We start from the raw sequence: 14,988 nt of genomic DNA on the forward strand, positions 1-14,988 counted from the left end.
AAAAAGTTGGCCGGACGTGGTGGCTTACGCCTATATTCCTAGCCAAAGTGGGCGGATCACCTGAGGTCAAGAGTTTGAGACCAGCGTGACCAACATGGTAAAACCCCATCTCTACTAAAAATACAAAAATGAGCTGGGTATAGTGGCGCACACCTGTAATCCCAGCTCCTGGGGAGGCTGAGGCAGGAGAATCACTTGAAACTGGGAGGCAGAGGTTCCAGTGAGCCAAGATCATACCACTCCACTCCAGCCTAGGTGACAGAGTGAGACTCCTTCTTGAAAAAACAAAACAAAACAAAAAAGCTTGGCCATCATTTTATACCTTTTTTCTTTTCTAATGTAAGTGTATTTCTCAAAGCACTGCTTTAGCTGAATCCCGCACATTTTGATATGTTGTGTTTTAATTATTATTCAATTCAAAATATTTCTCAGTACCTTTTTTATATATGTTTTTGATCCATGGAATGTATAGGAATGGGGTGTTTAATTTCCAAATTTCCATACAATAAGATTTTTCTTGATATCTTACTAATTTCTAATTTATTTTCATTTTTGCCAAAGAACCTATTCTGTACAATTTCAGTGTTTTAAAATTCATTGAGGCTTGTTTTATGGCCCAGCATATGTGGTTCTCTTGGTGAACATGCCATGTGTATTTGTAAAGAATGTGTATTCTTAGTTGCAGGGTGTCATGTTCTATAAATATGAGTGAAACCAAGGTGGTTGGTAGTGGTGTTCAGGTGGATTTTTTTTTATATTCTTTTGTAGTTCTGTCAATTGCTAAGAGATTGAAATCTCTAACTGTGAGTGAAGAACTCTCTATGTCTGTCTTCATTTATATTAATTTTTACTTAATATATTTTGAAAATCTGTTACTAGTTGCATGCACATCTATGATTGCTATGTCTTCCTGGTGTGTGAGCTTTTCACCATTATGAAATTACCTCTTTATCGTCATGAGATGTCCTTCTTCATCCCTGGCCTTGCAGTTGACTTGGCGTTAACTGAGCCGTCACAGCCTCGTGTGCTTACTGTTTGCCCTTTGTATTATCTTTTTCATCCATTTACTTTCCACTCATATGTATCTTTATCTTGAAAGTGCATTTCTTTAGACAGAAGTCTATAGTGGGGGTCTTGTTTTTCCTTTTTTTAAACCATTTTGATTATGTCTGCCTTTTAATTGGAGTGTTTAGTCTGTTAACATTTGTTATAATTACTGATACATCAGTTTAAGTTGACGGTTGGATTTACATCTACCATTTTAATCATCTCCTCACTTTGGTTTTCAGTAGCCAAGAATAATAGTTGTAATGAATACTATTGTGGTCTAATTCTATATAATGTATTTTGCCTATATCCTTTAATAGGCAATGTCCTCTTAAGACAAAGGGAGAGGACTCCTTGTATCTAGTACAATGTCTTAAGCATAGAATTCTGGTACTTCGTAAATACTAAGTGAATGTGTTGGAAAGAACTATCCCTTAAGAATCACCGGACACAGCCTGCGGAGTTATTTATATTATCGTTTTGCATTATTGCCTGGTTTAATCCACTCACTTTGTGTGTGTGCTTTAGTTTCCTCATCTATAAAAATGAGGAGGTAGGACTAGATTGTTTCTAAAATTACACCTTTCTCTGTCATTTATGATTTGCAGTTTTCTAATGGAATGATAATTTTTATCTAAAAGATATGTTTATAAGTTATTCTTCACTTAGCAGTAACTTTCTGACAAGCATTTTCTGTAATGTTTTTATGTATATAGCCCTTAAATTTTGACGTGGGTATAATACTAGAAGAATGCAATATCTGTGATTTTTTTTTTCTTCTCTATTAATAATGTGTTTCTGCTGGTTCTTTAACTAGATGAGGGGACTACAAAATGATAGTTTTTGTCAGCCATGAAAAGAATCAAACTCCAAACAAAATGTTATGGGTTGTTTTTCTATATCTTAAGCGCAGTCAGCTAATGTGATAGGGCACAAGGGTCTTTGATTAGTCTGTCAGCTACAGTGCACCAGGTTGGTTTTTCATGGGTAGTACTCATTTTTAAATCAAAATCCTCTTCTTTGTTACTTCATTTTTTGTTGGGCAATGGTTAATTTGTAGAACCTCATAACATGACCACCAGTATCGAGGAAGCAGACTCGACTACCATCTCAAAAAAAGATTGGACAAATGGCTATACTTAAATCCTGAAACACATCAAACATCCAACTCAAGTCTAGAGTGTCAGTAACACAGCACTGGGCAGAACTTCAAGTTTTATTGAGGTATTTTCAAGATACAGTAGTAGTTCAAAAGAACTTGTTCATGGCGCTGCTGCCAAGTAATTACACTAATAACTTGAGGTGTTATCAACAATTCAAACGAATCTTTGGCTGTTCAAAGAAGTGGGTGATTCCACTAACTTGTTGTTGGACTGTAGATAGAGAAGAGATTGTATGTTGTGACTAAGAAAAATGAGTATTTCATTCCTGTACCGTTATTTACTTTGCAATCTGGTTTAAGCAGGTTGAGTATGAGGTTGTGGGATGTCCACACAGGGAATATTCTGTAAGCTTTTCAGGAACTTGAGCCTTGAGCTCTTGTGAGAGTTTCAGCAAGACTAGAATCAGGCACATCCAGTTGCAGTAAGGACAGAGCTTTTGAAAGAGGAGCTGCCACGAATTACTAATAATGAGGGGTGCCCTCTTTGATACCACAGCTTCTTAGAGTGAAACAAAAGATAGCTTCCAGAAGATAATGAAGAGACTTCAGAATCAGTGTGCTGTCTTCCTTCCATCAGTGTCCCCCTGGATGGGCCCTTAGTGCAGGGGATGGTAATAATAGACAGTGCTTTTGTCAAATGCCACTTTCTTCTTTCCAGAAATAAAACTTGCTTCCCAAGAAATAATCTATTTATATTTCTGCCACTTCTAGCTTTTTGTGCTGTAGTCGTTCCTTTTATTTTTTTTTTCTTTATGTCTTATCCCCCCAGCTAGATTGTTAAGCATGTCTGGGACAAGAACTATTATATTTTTACTTTCTGAAGAATGCCTGGCCTACTGCTAGGCACCTTCTAAGGTTAACTTTTTGCAAGAGGTAGGTAACTGGTAGATTTATCTGGAGGCCGCTGTGAGAGTGAAGAGAGACCTCCCGTGTTCCCAGTTATGCCTAATTCATTTATTCCTTCTTCAAATTTGTAATTTTTCTTAACCAAGGGAGAATTTTTAGTGTTGAAGGCTTTTAGCCTCTAGATGTGTTTGTTTGAGCCTGCCAGATTTCAGGGGCTTCCGGTCCAGATGGAGAGACAGATACCACAAATAACAAGGCAGACTACTTGTAATGTAGACAGGGTGCTTTGGAAATGGGAGCAGTCAGATCTTGCTGAGGGTGGAGGGGTTCTGGGAAGATGTCATGGAGGGAGAAATGCATTTAAGCTGTTTTGAAGGCTGGTAGCATTTGGTTTTTGTTTGCTTTTAAATTCCTGTGTTATCGTCCCGTTTCTCCTCACCGCTGTACTACAATTCTTAAAAGTTCTGTCAACATAAGGTTTTTGGCTTAAGCTATGCTTCACAGAGAACATTAGCATCTTTTATAACTGATGCCACTCCTATGGCATACAGAAAAGCATAGGATTCAAGATAGCCCACATCATTGGGCTGTTCAGGCTTAAAATGAACCTGTAATACCACAGCAGAGCAGTGGAATTGGAATCAAAGGATCCCTTTTGAATCTTGGCTTTGTCTCTGAGAAGTTGACAGAGTTCCTGCGTGCGGAAGGACTTGTAGCCCCCAGGAGGTATGGGAGTTGAACTAGGTACTGAAGTAGAACTGTTCTTTTGGATGGCTAAATGGCACTGTTGGATGGCTACCTAAATGATACGGGGTATTATATTAATAGCAGGCCATAAAATGTCAGCTCAGATTAGTTGACTGCCTGTATGTGCATATTTACATATTAAAGAACAGTTATGTTGATATGTTTGCATCTCTCTTAAATGAAAAATCAGATTTAGTGAGATGTAGGATTAGATATAGTATTAAAAAATCCTCATGAGAATACAGTGAGCTCATGGGGAAAATTACCTTATACTCTTGTTTAGGGTGCTCCTTAGGATTCCCTTCATTTTGTTATTCATATTGATACAAATTTTTGTTTAATTGCTTTTCAAATGAAAATATAATTCTGAAAAGAGGAAATGTAGTGAAAGCCTTTTTATAAATATAGAATATTGACTTTTCAAAACTTGAGTTGTTTTTTTTCTTCCTCCATTTTTGTTGCTACAAAAGGTAATGACTTTTCCTCCCTGAGGAAAGACATTTTTGAAATGGAGTTAAATTATTATTTGAGAATAGGGTTTCCTTCTACGGCCTGTACTATATTCTGATGACTTAGAAAGAGGCCTCGTGCAGCAGTGCCCTCTGTATGCCCTTGGTGGGGCCCTTGACACTGAGCAATAGAAAGACTAGCTAATACATTTTCTCTTTCCTCTGCACAAATTCCCATTTGTGTAATTGCCTACCCTCTAGTTTTTCCCAGTGATGTAAGCTACTATTACGCCCCTACGCTTGCTAACTTAATGGTATCACTTATAAGAAATACTGCAGGTTTAAAAAAAAAAATACCAATTAACAGGAGGGCTTATGATACAATTTTGGAATGCCTCACTCTAGGATATTCTCATTGACTTTTAAAAACATCGTCATTTAGAGCTTTCTGTTTCCGGTTTTTTTTCATCCTCTTTGTGGTTTGCCTCCTCCATATGCTGGAGGAAGGTGTGTCGTGCCTCGCCTGTGGCAGCAGGAACCTCCTGTTACTGCATGCCTCAGTGCCCACCTGTTGGAAAGGCACAGGACCCAGTGATTCTGTTGTTTCCGAGAAGCCAAATTAGTTCCAATCCTGTCTTAGGCGGGGTTTGATAAGATCTGAGCCCTTTTCTGTCTCATAGTTCAGCATTTAGTGACTTTGGACTAGTTGTTTACCTTTAGTCCCATTGCCTCTGGTAATTCTACCTAAAACCTCGTAGATTACAGAAATAAACAGTGCAAAAGAGTTTGAATGTCCACAATGAAAGACCTCAGAATTTGTTGTCTAGATCAGTGATTCTTAGTTTTCTTAATAATTACTGTTAACAACAAATAAGTCAGTTTTATTGACAATTAAGAATGGAAGAATGAACCTCGTGGAATTAGTTATAAAAATTACAGAAATTTTATGATTTTTACCTTTCAATAAAGAGCAATGAACTTCTTCAGAAAGAAGGAAAATAAATGGCAAAATTGTTTTTTTTAAAAAAGGCTTCTCTCATCCTCCCCAAAGAATTGAGAACATTGTAGAAGGGTGCACTGAGAAGAATGATTGGGTTCTAAGAATTGAGAAATGTTAGCTGGCTGCAGTGGCTCACACTTGTAATCCACACACTTTGGGAGGCCAAGGCAGGTGGATCATTTGAGGTTAGGAGTTCGAGACCAGCCTGCCTGGCCAACATGGTGAAACACTGTCCCTACTAAAAATACAAAAAATTAGCTGGGCCTGCTGGCGTGTGCCTGTAATCCCAGCTACTTGGGAGGCTGAGGCACGAGAATCACTTGAACCCAGCCTGGGCGACACAGTGAGACCCGACATCCAAAACAAAACACCACAAAACAAAACTAGAATTGAGAGACATTGAAAAGCAGAGACGCCTGGAGTCCACGCTGAGTTGTCTAAGCAGTGTGGTAACCGGAATACACAGCAAGGATTTTGAAGTCAGATGGACCCAACGTCAGATTCTGACTCTGATTTTATTAGCTCAGTGCCCTTGAACAAGCTGTTTACTCCTTTTCAACTTCAGCTTCATCACCTGTGAAATGGAGCTAATAGGACCCACTTCACAGAGCTGGTGGGAGGATTCAGCACTAGAGTATGTGACACAGAGCTTGGCCCACAGCGGCCTCTGCAAATGCGAGCTCCTATCCCCTCACTTCACCAGCCCTCCTAGCAAGAGACTTACTTCTCTGCATCTTTGGCCAGCATTAAGGCCACTAACTCAAACAGCTGGAATCTAAAGTGGTGCTCTCTGATACGTGATTTTAGTAAAAGACGAAAATGATATGTAATTTTGTAAATTATTGCTAAGTTTAATAGACTCAGTGAAAAGACTTCTGTGTATATAGAAGACCTTTCATCTGAAATATTCCTATAATCATTATACCTACCCTCCCCCTTTTTTCCCTTTCATTTAAAATGACTCAAAAATATGGAGTGGGAAATAAATAATGCAGATGGTTTTCACTTACGTGAGAAATGGTCGCTAGGAATTGAAAAATAGGTTTTCACAGTTGAAATCACTGCTTTCAAGGAGATGATGGTTGCAGCTTACTGCAGGAGTATAATAGTGATAATGATGGTAATAACATTATGCTAGCTCAGTCACATCAATCCTATGAGGTGTAGATTCTATATTATCCTCATTTTGCACATAAAGGAACCGAAGCACAAGGAGGTTAATACCATTCCCATTTGCATAGTTAGGAAGTAGCAGAGCCAAGATTTGAACTCAGACAATCTGGCTGTAGAGCCTACACCCTTTACCTTGATCTCATACTAGAAGGACCGAGAGAAGGCAGTCTTTTGAGAGGGAGTAATATCCTAAAACCCGCATCAGGTTTATTATTTTCGATTTTCTCTACAGGTACTCCGAGAGAAGCCTCACAAAGTGTATCGGAATTACTATTGAGACCAGACCAGATTATTGCATGAAGCGTCATTTAAGTGACATGTTGACCTATGGCTGCACAAGGCTGGAGATCGGGGTGCAGAGCGTTTATGAAGATGTGGCCAGAGACACCAACAGGTAAGATGGTGGCGGGTGATCTTGCACAGGTCTTCCTCCGTCTCCACCAACGTTCCCTACATTCATACCCATCCTTTCTTCCTTCTGACCAGTCTTAGGGAAAGAGATATGGGAATTCCTCCTTTTCAAAGTTCTTTCTTCTGCCTGTGCCCTTAATTCCATCCCCCCTTTCCCTCATTTTCAGTCTTTCTCTATTGACTCTTTTCCAGCAGGCCGTAAACATGCTCGTCTCTCTCCCTCTTGTCCTAAGCAGCCTTCTCCATGTAGAAAGCAGGGGAGAGGACTTGAGGTTAGTAGTTTAAAGCAGGAGAGAAGGCCAAGGAGAAAAGAACGACGAAAAGAGTTTGAATGAAAAGGATGTCAGGGTGAGGTTAAAGAGATTCATTGTTGTGGAGCAGATACCAGCTGGCAAAAGTTTGGTGATGCCGTGGTTGTAGACGTTGAGAAATTTGAGAGTGCAAGGAAAGAAGGAAATAAGAGTTGGTAGAACTATAAGAAGTTATGTTCCCTCTAGAAATACATCTTTTAGTTGAAAAGAAAATACCTGTGAAATGTTAACTGTATAAGGAACTTCACAGTTAATTGCCAAATGAGTGGAGTAGGGAGACAATTGAGAGTTTCTTAGGCAGCTGAGATGATTGAGAAAGGTAACAGTGCGCTGTGGAGGACGAATGTGTTGAGTTGGATGTTAAAGGCCCCTTTATTCTGTAGGATTTGGGTACACATGTTGGTGTTGTGCCAGGAGAGGGAAGCAAAAGGGAACTAGGGAGACAGGCACTGATCAGCATCTTAGAAACAACCAAGAGGAATGCCAGGCTGAGGAGGTTGGAATTTTCCCTTAAGGAGTAGAGATCCATTGGATATTTTTTAGCAGGGGTAGAATCTAATGGATATTATGCTTAATTAAGAAAGAGTAACCGAATAGGATGCTCTTATGTGGGAAAAGGCTTCAATGAGGGAAACTGTGTGGAGTGCTGTAGGCTTCAGGGACTGTGCTAGAGAGACACCTGTGCAGATGGAGGGGAAGGGGAAGCTTTCTGAAAAATACGACATCTGAGTTGCAAGAGGCTGAGTTGGTCAGGTACAGTAGAGGAAGGTTGTTTCAGGCAAAAAGAAAATATGAACAAACTCCTGGAGATGGGAGTGCATGGCACATTTGGGGAATTTGGAGTGGCTTGGTTTGGTTAGAATGTGAGGTAGGAGAGCGATAAGTGGTGAGGCTGGAAAGCAATCAGAGGGGCTCATTATTAAGGGCCTGACTCTTCAGCGCAGGGCGGCTGGGCATTAATCCAATGGAGCAAGCCACCAGCAGGCTTACAGCTACAATGTGCTGGAGCGTATATCTGCAGCTTAAAAAGATCACTTAGTTACAGTGTAAGGGGCAGGTCAAAGAGCAAGCTGGAAGGGAGACTGAGTATGAGGCTGTTACAGAAATTAAGCAGGAAATACTGATGTCCTGGAAAGAAGTGAATGGTGGTGCTTGGTGACTGGAAACGAGTATAGGAGAGAATGGGAAGTCAAGGAGGCTTGGAGAGAACATGGGTTTCGTTTTGGCTACACTAAGTTTAAGAGACCTGTAGAATAGCCAGTTGAAGGTTTGCTGTAGAGCAGGGCTAGGCAATAGATGATTCAGCAGTGATCAAAATGTTCTGTGCCTACACTGAGTTTTCCATTTTGATCCTTCTAAATATAAATTTTAATAATCACGTGTGCCTAGTGGCTGTCATTTTAAACAGTGCTGCTTTAAAGTGTTGGTTATTTGGGTTTGGAATTCAGGAGAGAGGCCTGACCTCCTCCTAGGAATTGGGAAGTCATTAGCAAAAAAGAGATTCGAAATTGAAGCCATGGAAATGGATGGGAGCATTCAGAGAGAGAGAACTGGAGTCCATGTTTCTAGGATCCTTCTGCGGAGAATGGGAACATCTTGGTGGCAGGATTGCCACAAAGCTTCAGTCTAGTTGCCCGAAACTATTATTGGGACTTGTTTCTTGCTTGATGTGGCTTCAAGTTAACATGCGTTATCCATGTGGCCCCAAATGACTGTGTCTTGTCACTAAGTTATTCATTCTCTCTTTCTACAGTTTTTTAAAGGACCCTCTACACCCATCAGTGAAATCTATTTTGTGTCATAGGTTTCACTCTTCCTCTCTGTCTACAAGTAATTTCACAAGATATTTAAAGGAAGGAATATAGCAGCTTGCTGTTTCTGTGTGGTTCTGAGCTCATTCTTGTTTTTAATATATTTTAATATTTATGTTCATAAACTTATTAAAGATTAAAACATATTAATATTTAATATGTTTTTAATATTTACATTCATAAGCTTGTTTTGACTGGTGATGCTAAACCAAATAATTTCAATACACATTAACTCTTGCTACCCCAATCCTTTGCTTTCAAGACTTTGAGTAGATGGTGAGGAAATTTCTGGGAAATATCTCAGAAATCAAGTTATTTACTTCCAGGCCTCCTGAGAGGCAGGGATGTAAAAAGTGACTTTCTGAGCTGTCTTTTCCTCCAGCCATATGATTTTGGTTGTGGAACTTCTGTTACCTGTCTCAGAGATTGTTTCCCCCCTGCTCTTTGTGTTAACTTTGTCACCCATTTATTTGTGTAACAGATAGTGATTTTCTTTCCTTAGGGGTCACACCGTGAAGGCAGTGTGTGAGTCATTTCATCTGGCCAAAGATTCCGGTTTCAAAGTGGTGGCCCATATGATGCCTGACCTGCCAAATGTGGGACTAGAAAGAGACATTGAACAGTTCATAGTAAGTGTGGCTTCAGCAGGCACATTCAGAATGCCTCTGCGTGTTTCTCATCCCCTGTGTGCTCTTGCTGCTTGTTTAGTGAAGATGTTTTCCATTGTAAAGACATGCATCCTTATTATAGAATATTAGAAATGCAGTAGGGTAAGAGACGTCACCCACAGCCCCATCAGACAACACTCTCAACATTTTAGTGGATTCTTTCCAAGATTTTTTTATGCTTAGGCTGTTTGGGGGGTGAGGTTGTTTATGCAAATATAACACAGACATACAAATATATATGACATAGGAATTTATTTTAATAGCTTTTTCACTTAACATTATAACAAACATTTATCCATGTTGTAGCCTGGTCTCTGTTAACATGTTAACATATTTAAACGTCTTTTTAATTCAATATGTCATACCTTGCTTAACCCCTTGCAAGATTTTCAAAATTTAAGATAGTACTGGTTTTTTTATATTATTTAAAAAATGCTGCAGGCAAATGGCTTTATGTGTATAACTTTTTGTAGTCTTTAGGTTTATCTGTTCACAATAAATGCCATGGAGTAGGATTATCAGGTAAAGGTAGAAACATTTTAAGATTCTCACTGTATTACTAAGTTGCTTTGCAGAGAGTTATAACAATTTATACTCATTTCAGCAGAGTTTTTCTCCCCAAATAATTCTTTTCTGATTTTTTTCTATATATACTTATACATGCATATGCACATATGTACATATAATATTTTACTCTTTGCTAGTTTGATCGATAAAAGTGCCATTTTAACTTGTATTTTGAAATTGAAATCATAGATTTTTCAAATTTGTATTTACCAATTCCATTTCTTTCATCATTTTGGAGGTGTGTTTCCTCTGACTCATTACTCTATTGGGATATGAATATTTTTAATATTAGTTTCTGTGAACTTTTTAACTAAGGAGATTATACTCATTTTTTTAAAAATATTTGTTTTAAATATTTTCCTTAACCTATGTTGAACTTTTACTTGTGCTTTCATTAAATTGATTTTTTTTTTTTTTTCTTCAAATGCTTCTAAGCTTAGAACCGCCTTTCAGCTCTTTGAATTTTAACTCTGGGTTGTTTTATTGTTGTGGTTAACTCTCACAGTTTCTTAATCCATGTGAACTTTGTTGTGGGAAATGAGATTGGTCAGACCTTTTGTTTTTCTTCATTCTCAGATTGGGCAAGTGTGTTCTAGAGAGATCCTTTTAGTGAACATGATGACAATATTTGTCAAGTTATTTCATCTATAAAAGTTCTTTTAATTCATTCTGCTTAGAAAAACACAGTTTACCATGCCTTATTTGTGAAGCTAATAATTCTTTCCTCTCAAGAAGTTTACTTTTGTTATTTAAGCTGGTGAACTGCACCTCAGGACCTGTTTATAAGATAACATTAGTTCACAGATACCCCTGTTCATAATTCCCCCGCACTGGCTGTGTAATAGATTGCAAGTCTAGTATCCTTCCCTCAGTAACTTATAGCCAGGTGCTCAGACACCACACCCAAAAGGCACCCGAAACACACGTTTCTTTAGCACAGCTCCTAGGGAGACCAGTGGATAGCCAGAACTCATAAAGTTTAAGTGCTCTTGAAAAACATAGTAGTATGTTTCATACTGTAGCAAGTCATAGCAAATAGCTGAGACTCGCTATGTATTTTCCTTGGTGTACTCAACATAAGGAATAATAGTTCAGTAATAATATTGCAAAGACAACCCTTCTTGTAAACAGATTTACTTGTTTGTTTGTAATCTTTTCAGGGAAACCCACAGGGAATATGAGTGAATCATATTTCTTTTCTAACTGCATCCTAGTAAATGAGTAACAGAAGGGAGCTAAAATGAAAAATCTGAGTTCTCTTTAGAGAAGACTTCTCTACAAATTAAATTGTTTTAAAATAAATAATTTTTAGAACTTGATGAGAAAAGGCAAACAGCTTAGTAGGAAAATGGGCAAAAAGCCTGAACAAACATTCCACAAAAGAGAATATTCAGATAACCAATAAACCTATCAAAAAGTTCTCAAAGTAATTAATCTTCAAAGAAGCGAAATTTAACACTACAGTTGGTTTCTTAGTTTTTTAAAGCACCTTGATCTTGTATTGTGGATGTAATTTATCTGTCTGAAGAAAAGTATTACGGATATTTTTTATACATTTTATTTTTCTTTATGCAATGCCTCTGTTTCCTCCAAGTGCCTTTTTGGTTTTGGTTGGCCCCTTCATGTTCTAGGCTTTCCCCAAGTTTGATGAGCTTCAGCCAAATGATCAAAAGCAATTTCTTACCCTTTGAAGAATGAAAAACCGGATGGCAAGGCCTGTGTGCCTACCTTGCAAGCATGCCTCACTGAAGGATGTTCTTTTAGCAATAAGCTTTCCTTTCTATAGGGGATTCCTAAATGTCAGTATCATGAACTCTTACGTAGGCCTGTTTGATTCATCCAGACGTGAACTCTCCAACTTCCTGCTCTGGGCTGAGTGGCCTGAGTATACCTCAGGAAGTTGGTTCCTGACATCCAGCGAGTGGGGCAGAGAGTCCATCAGTCAGTGTGCTGGCTTTTCCCTGTTTTCAGCCTTGGTCTTCACCGAGACCTTCCTTTGTACCTGGAATCTCAGAGCCCAGAGGCTTTCCGGTTTCTCCAGGGACTAAACCTTCTCATCTGACTGTTCAGAAAAGGCTAAGGGTTAATGGATAAATCCCTCTGTGTACACACTTGATCCAGTGCCCCTGTTTTTATTTCCATGTCTCTCCTCCATCCTGCGCAGTTCTTGGTACCTCTGATCTGTGAGCCTCTTTGGGGCTTGCAGTGTGATTCAGCAGGCCTTTCGTTACTGTCTCCTTTTGCTGTTTTCTTTACTTGCAAAGTCATTCACAAGCCTTCCTACTTTCTGTCTTTGAAGAATTTGTTGCCATCTTGGGTCTCTTGCCTCCTTTCTTGTCCTCTGTGTTCTTCAGGATTTATAGTTTTAAAAAAATTCTTTCTTGTTACTTTAGTGTGGTTTTGGAGGGAAAGAAAAGAAACACGTTTTAATTCTCTAGTGTAACTGAAAATCGAAAACCAATTGATTTTCATTCTTTCCAAAGGAATGTATCAGCCCGTATGTCTCCTAAACTTACTATACAAACACCAGAAGTACTTTCCTGAAATCCCGTGTTCAAATGTGGATTCAGACTGGGTGGACAGTGGTTTCAATACATGCTTTTTGCGGAATGACTGCAGAATACTTACTTACTTATTTACTTATTTATTTATTTATTTTTGATACAGAGTCTCACTCTGTTGCCCAGGCTGGAGTGCAGTGGCACAGTGTCAGCTCACTGCAACTTCTGCCTCCCATCCTCAAGCGATTCTCCTACCTCCACCTCTTGAGTAGTTGGGATTACAAGCACTGCCACCATGCCCGGCTAATTTTTGTATTTTTATAAGAGGTGGGGTTTCACCTCGTTGGTTAGGCTGGTCTTGAACTGCGAACCTCAGGTGATCTGGCCACCTGGGCCTCCCAAAGTGCTGGGATTACAGGTGTGAGCCACTGCGTCTGATTGGCTGCAGAATATTTATTAAAAAGACCTAATGGTTCTTTAAAATGTAAATGTTATAGGAAAATCACACAATTACAGAAGAAGATAATCTGAGACTAAATAGTATATGAAGAATACAGCATTTAAGAATGTGACACTGAAAATTCTATCGTTACATTTCTTTGTAAAGCGAGTTAAACAATGAAGAGCTTTGTAAGAATAATGTGGCAAAGATAAAAAGTATTTTTACAGTTTAAAAGATATAGCCCAGCCAGCTAAGAAGATACTCCCGCCAAGGTGGGAGTGAGAGGGGACTGTGTGAGTCCACTTTCATTTCTCCAAAATATATTATGCAAAACAAGATTAGAGCAAATTATCAGTGCAAAGTTATGGAAAGGAGGATGCCTGGTGTCTCATAGCTACATTCCAAGATAATGAAAGCAGCCAGCTGTGGTGACATAGTATAAGACATGACTGTACCAAAAGGTGATGAGTTCGATGTATTGCTCAGTGTCCAGATAACAAATGGACAACGTGTAGCCAGGATAGGAATGGCGCCGGTTGGCCTTCGGACAAAATAGTCATATCCAGGGATCAGCAAACTATGCCTCTAAAGGGCCCTGTATTAAACATTTAAATTTTATAAGCCAGATGATCTGTCACACTTTCGAAATATTTAAACAGTTAAACATACTCTAGAGGTGAAAGCAGACATTGAATAGATTGTCATATGATAATAAGAAAGAGGTAATACAGGGGTCAATGGAATTTTTCTTTAAGTGGGTTAGCTAGTATTTGAAGGTCAGAAGGGCTCCTCTGAAGAAGTGGCATTCAAACTGAGACTTGCAGATTAGCTACATGAAGAAAAACGGATGAGCTTTCCAAGCAAAGGAAACTGTCTTTGCAGGGGTGGAAAGGCCAGGTGGTGAGGGGTGGCATGAGATGAGACTGGGGAGGGAACAGGCTGGAATCGTGAGGGCCTGGTGCAGTCCAACACACACCTACATGACTCCAGTGAGGCTGCAGAAACAAGGAGTTTCTGTTCTGTCTGTATGCCCTACCTGGTCAGATGGTCAGAAGCAAAGCCTGCCCCAGGGCCCACCAGGAGTGCCAGAGAAGCTGCCCAAGGGTTGAGATTTCACCTTGGGCGATCTCTGTGTAAGTAATGGAAAAGTCATTTTCTGTTCTCTATTCACAGGAGTTTTTTGAGAATCCTGCTTTCCGTCCCGATGGTCTGAAACTCTATCCTACCCTGGTGATTCGTGGGACCGGGCTTTACGAGCTTTGGAAATCGGGAAGATATAAGAGTTATTCTCCTAGTGACCTGGTCGAATTGGTGGCTCGGATCCTAGCCCTTGTGCCTCCATGGACTCGGGTGTACCGAGTGCAGAGGTAGTGTGTTATCTTTTATTCCTAAAATAGTCGGTGACTAGTCTGTTTACCATTTCTCATGGTAAATCAGAAATACTCTGATTTCATATAGTGGCTTTTGGATTTTTTAGTGGAAATAAGATATCTGGAATGCTGTCTGTAAATAGAGAGGGATGGAAATCATAGCATGTCTAAGCCACTTTACCAATATCATATTTACTCATCTACCCATTCATTCATGAGCCTGGAGACAGTCACAGTGGTAAATAGGTATGATGCTTGCTTCTGAGGAGTTTATGGTCTAGATCAGCGTTTCCTCTTCCAGGTCTTCTTCCGTCTAGATGCAGTAATGGATGTGAGCATAAGAAGTCTAGATGCAGTAATGGATGTGAGCATAAGAAGTCTAGATGCAGTAATGGATGTGACCATAAGGAGTCTAGATGCAGTAGTGGATGTGAGCATAAGAAGTCTAGATGCAGTAGTGGGTGTGAGCATAAGAAGTCTAGA

At 39.3% G+C, this 14,988-nt stretch overlaps 1 protein-coding gene across 2 annotated transcripts in view; it reads left to right on the forward strand.

Annotated features, from left to right (window-relative positions):
* Nucleotides 1–14,988, forward strand: part of ELP3 (elongator acetyltransferase complex subunit 3) — a 98,054-nt gene that overhangs the window by 30,423 nt on the left and 52,643 nt on the right. For both annotated transcript variants that reach the window (XM_017540426.2, XM_037742677.1), the window contains 3 exons: nucleotides 6,657–6,818; nucleotides 9,460–9,586; nucleotides 14,309–14,502. In XM_017540426.2, coding sequence (XP_017395915.1) covers nucleotides 6,657–6,818; nucleotides 9,460–9,586; nucleotides 14,309–14,502 — 483 coding nt within the window. The remainder of the gene's footprint in view (nucleotides 1–6,656; nucleotides 6,819–9,459; nucleotides 9,587–14,308; nucleotides 14,503–14,988) is intronic.

This window comes from Cebus imitator, unplaced genomic scaffold, assembly GCF_001604975.1.
Source record: "Cebus imitator isolate Cc_AM_T3 unplaced genomic scaffold, Cebus_imitator-1.0 Scaffold125, whole genome shotgun sequence".
Taxonomy (NCBI): domain Eukaryota; kingdom Metazoa; phylum Chordata; class Mammalia; order Primates; family Cebidae; genus Cebus; species Cebus imitator.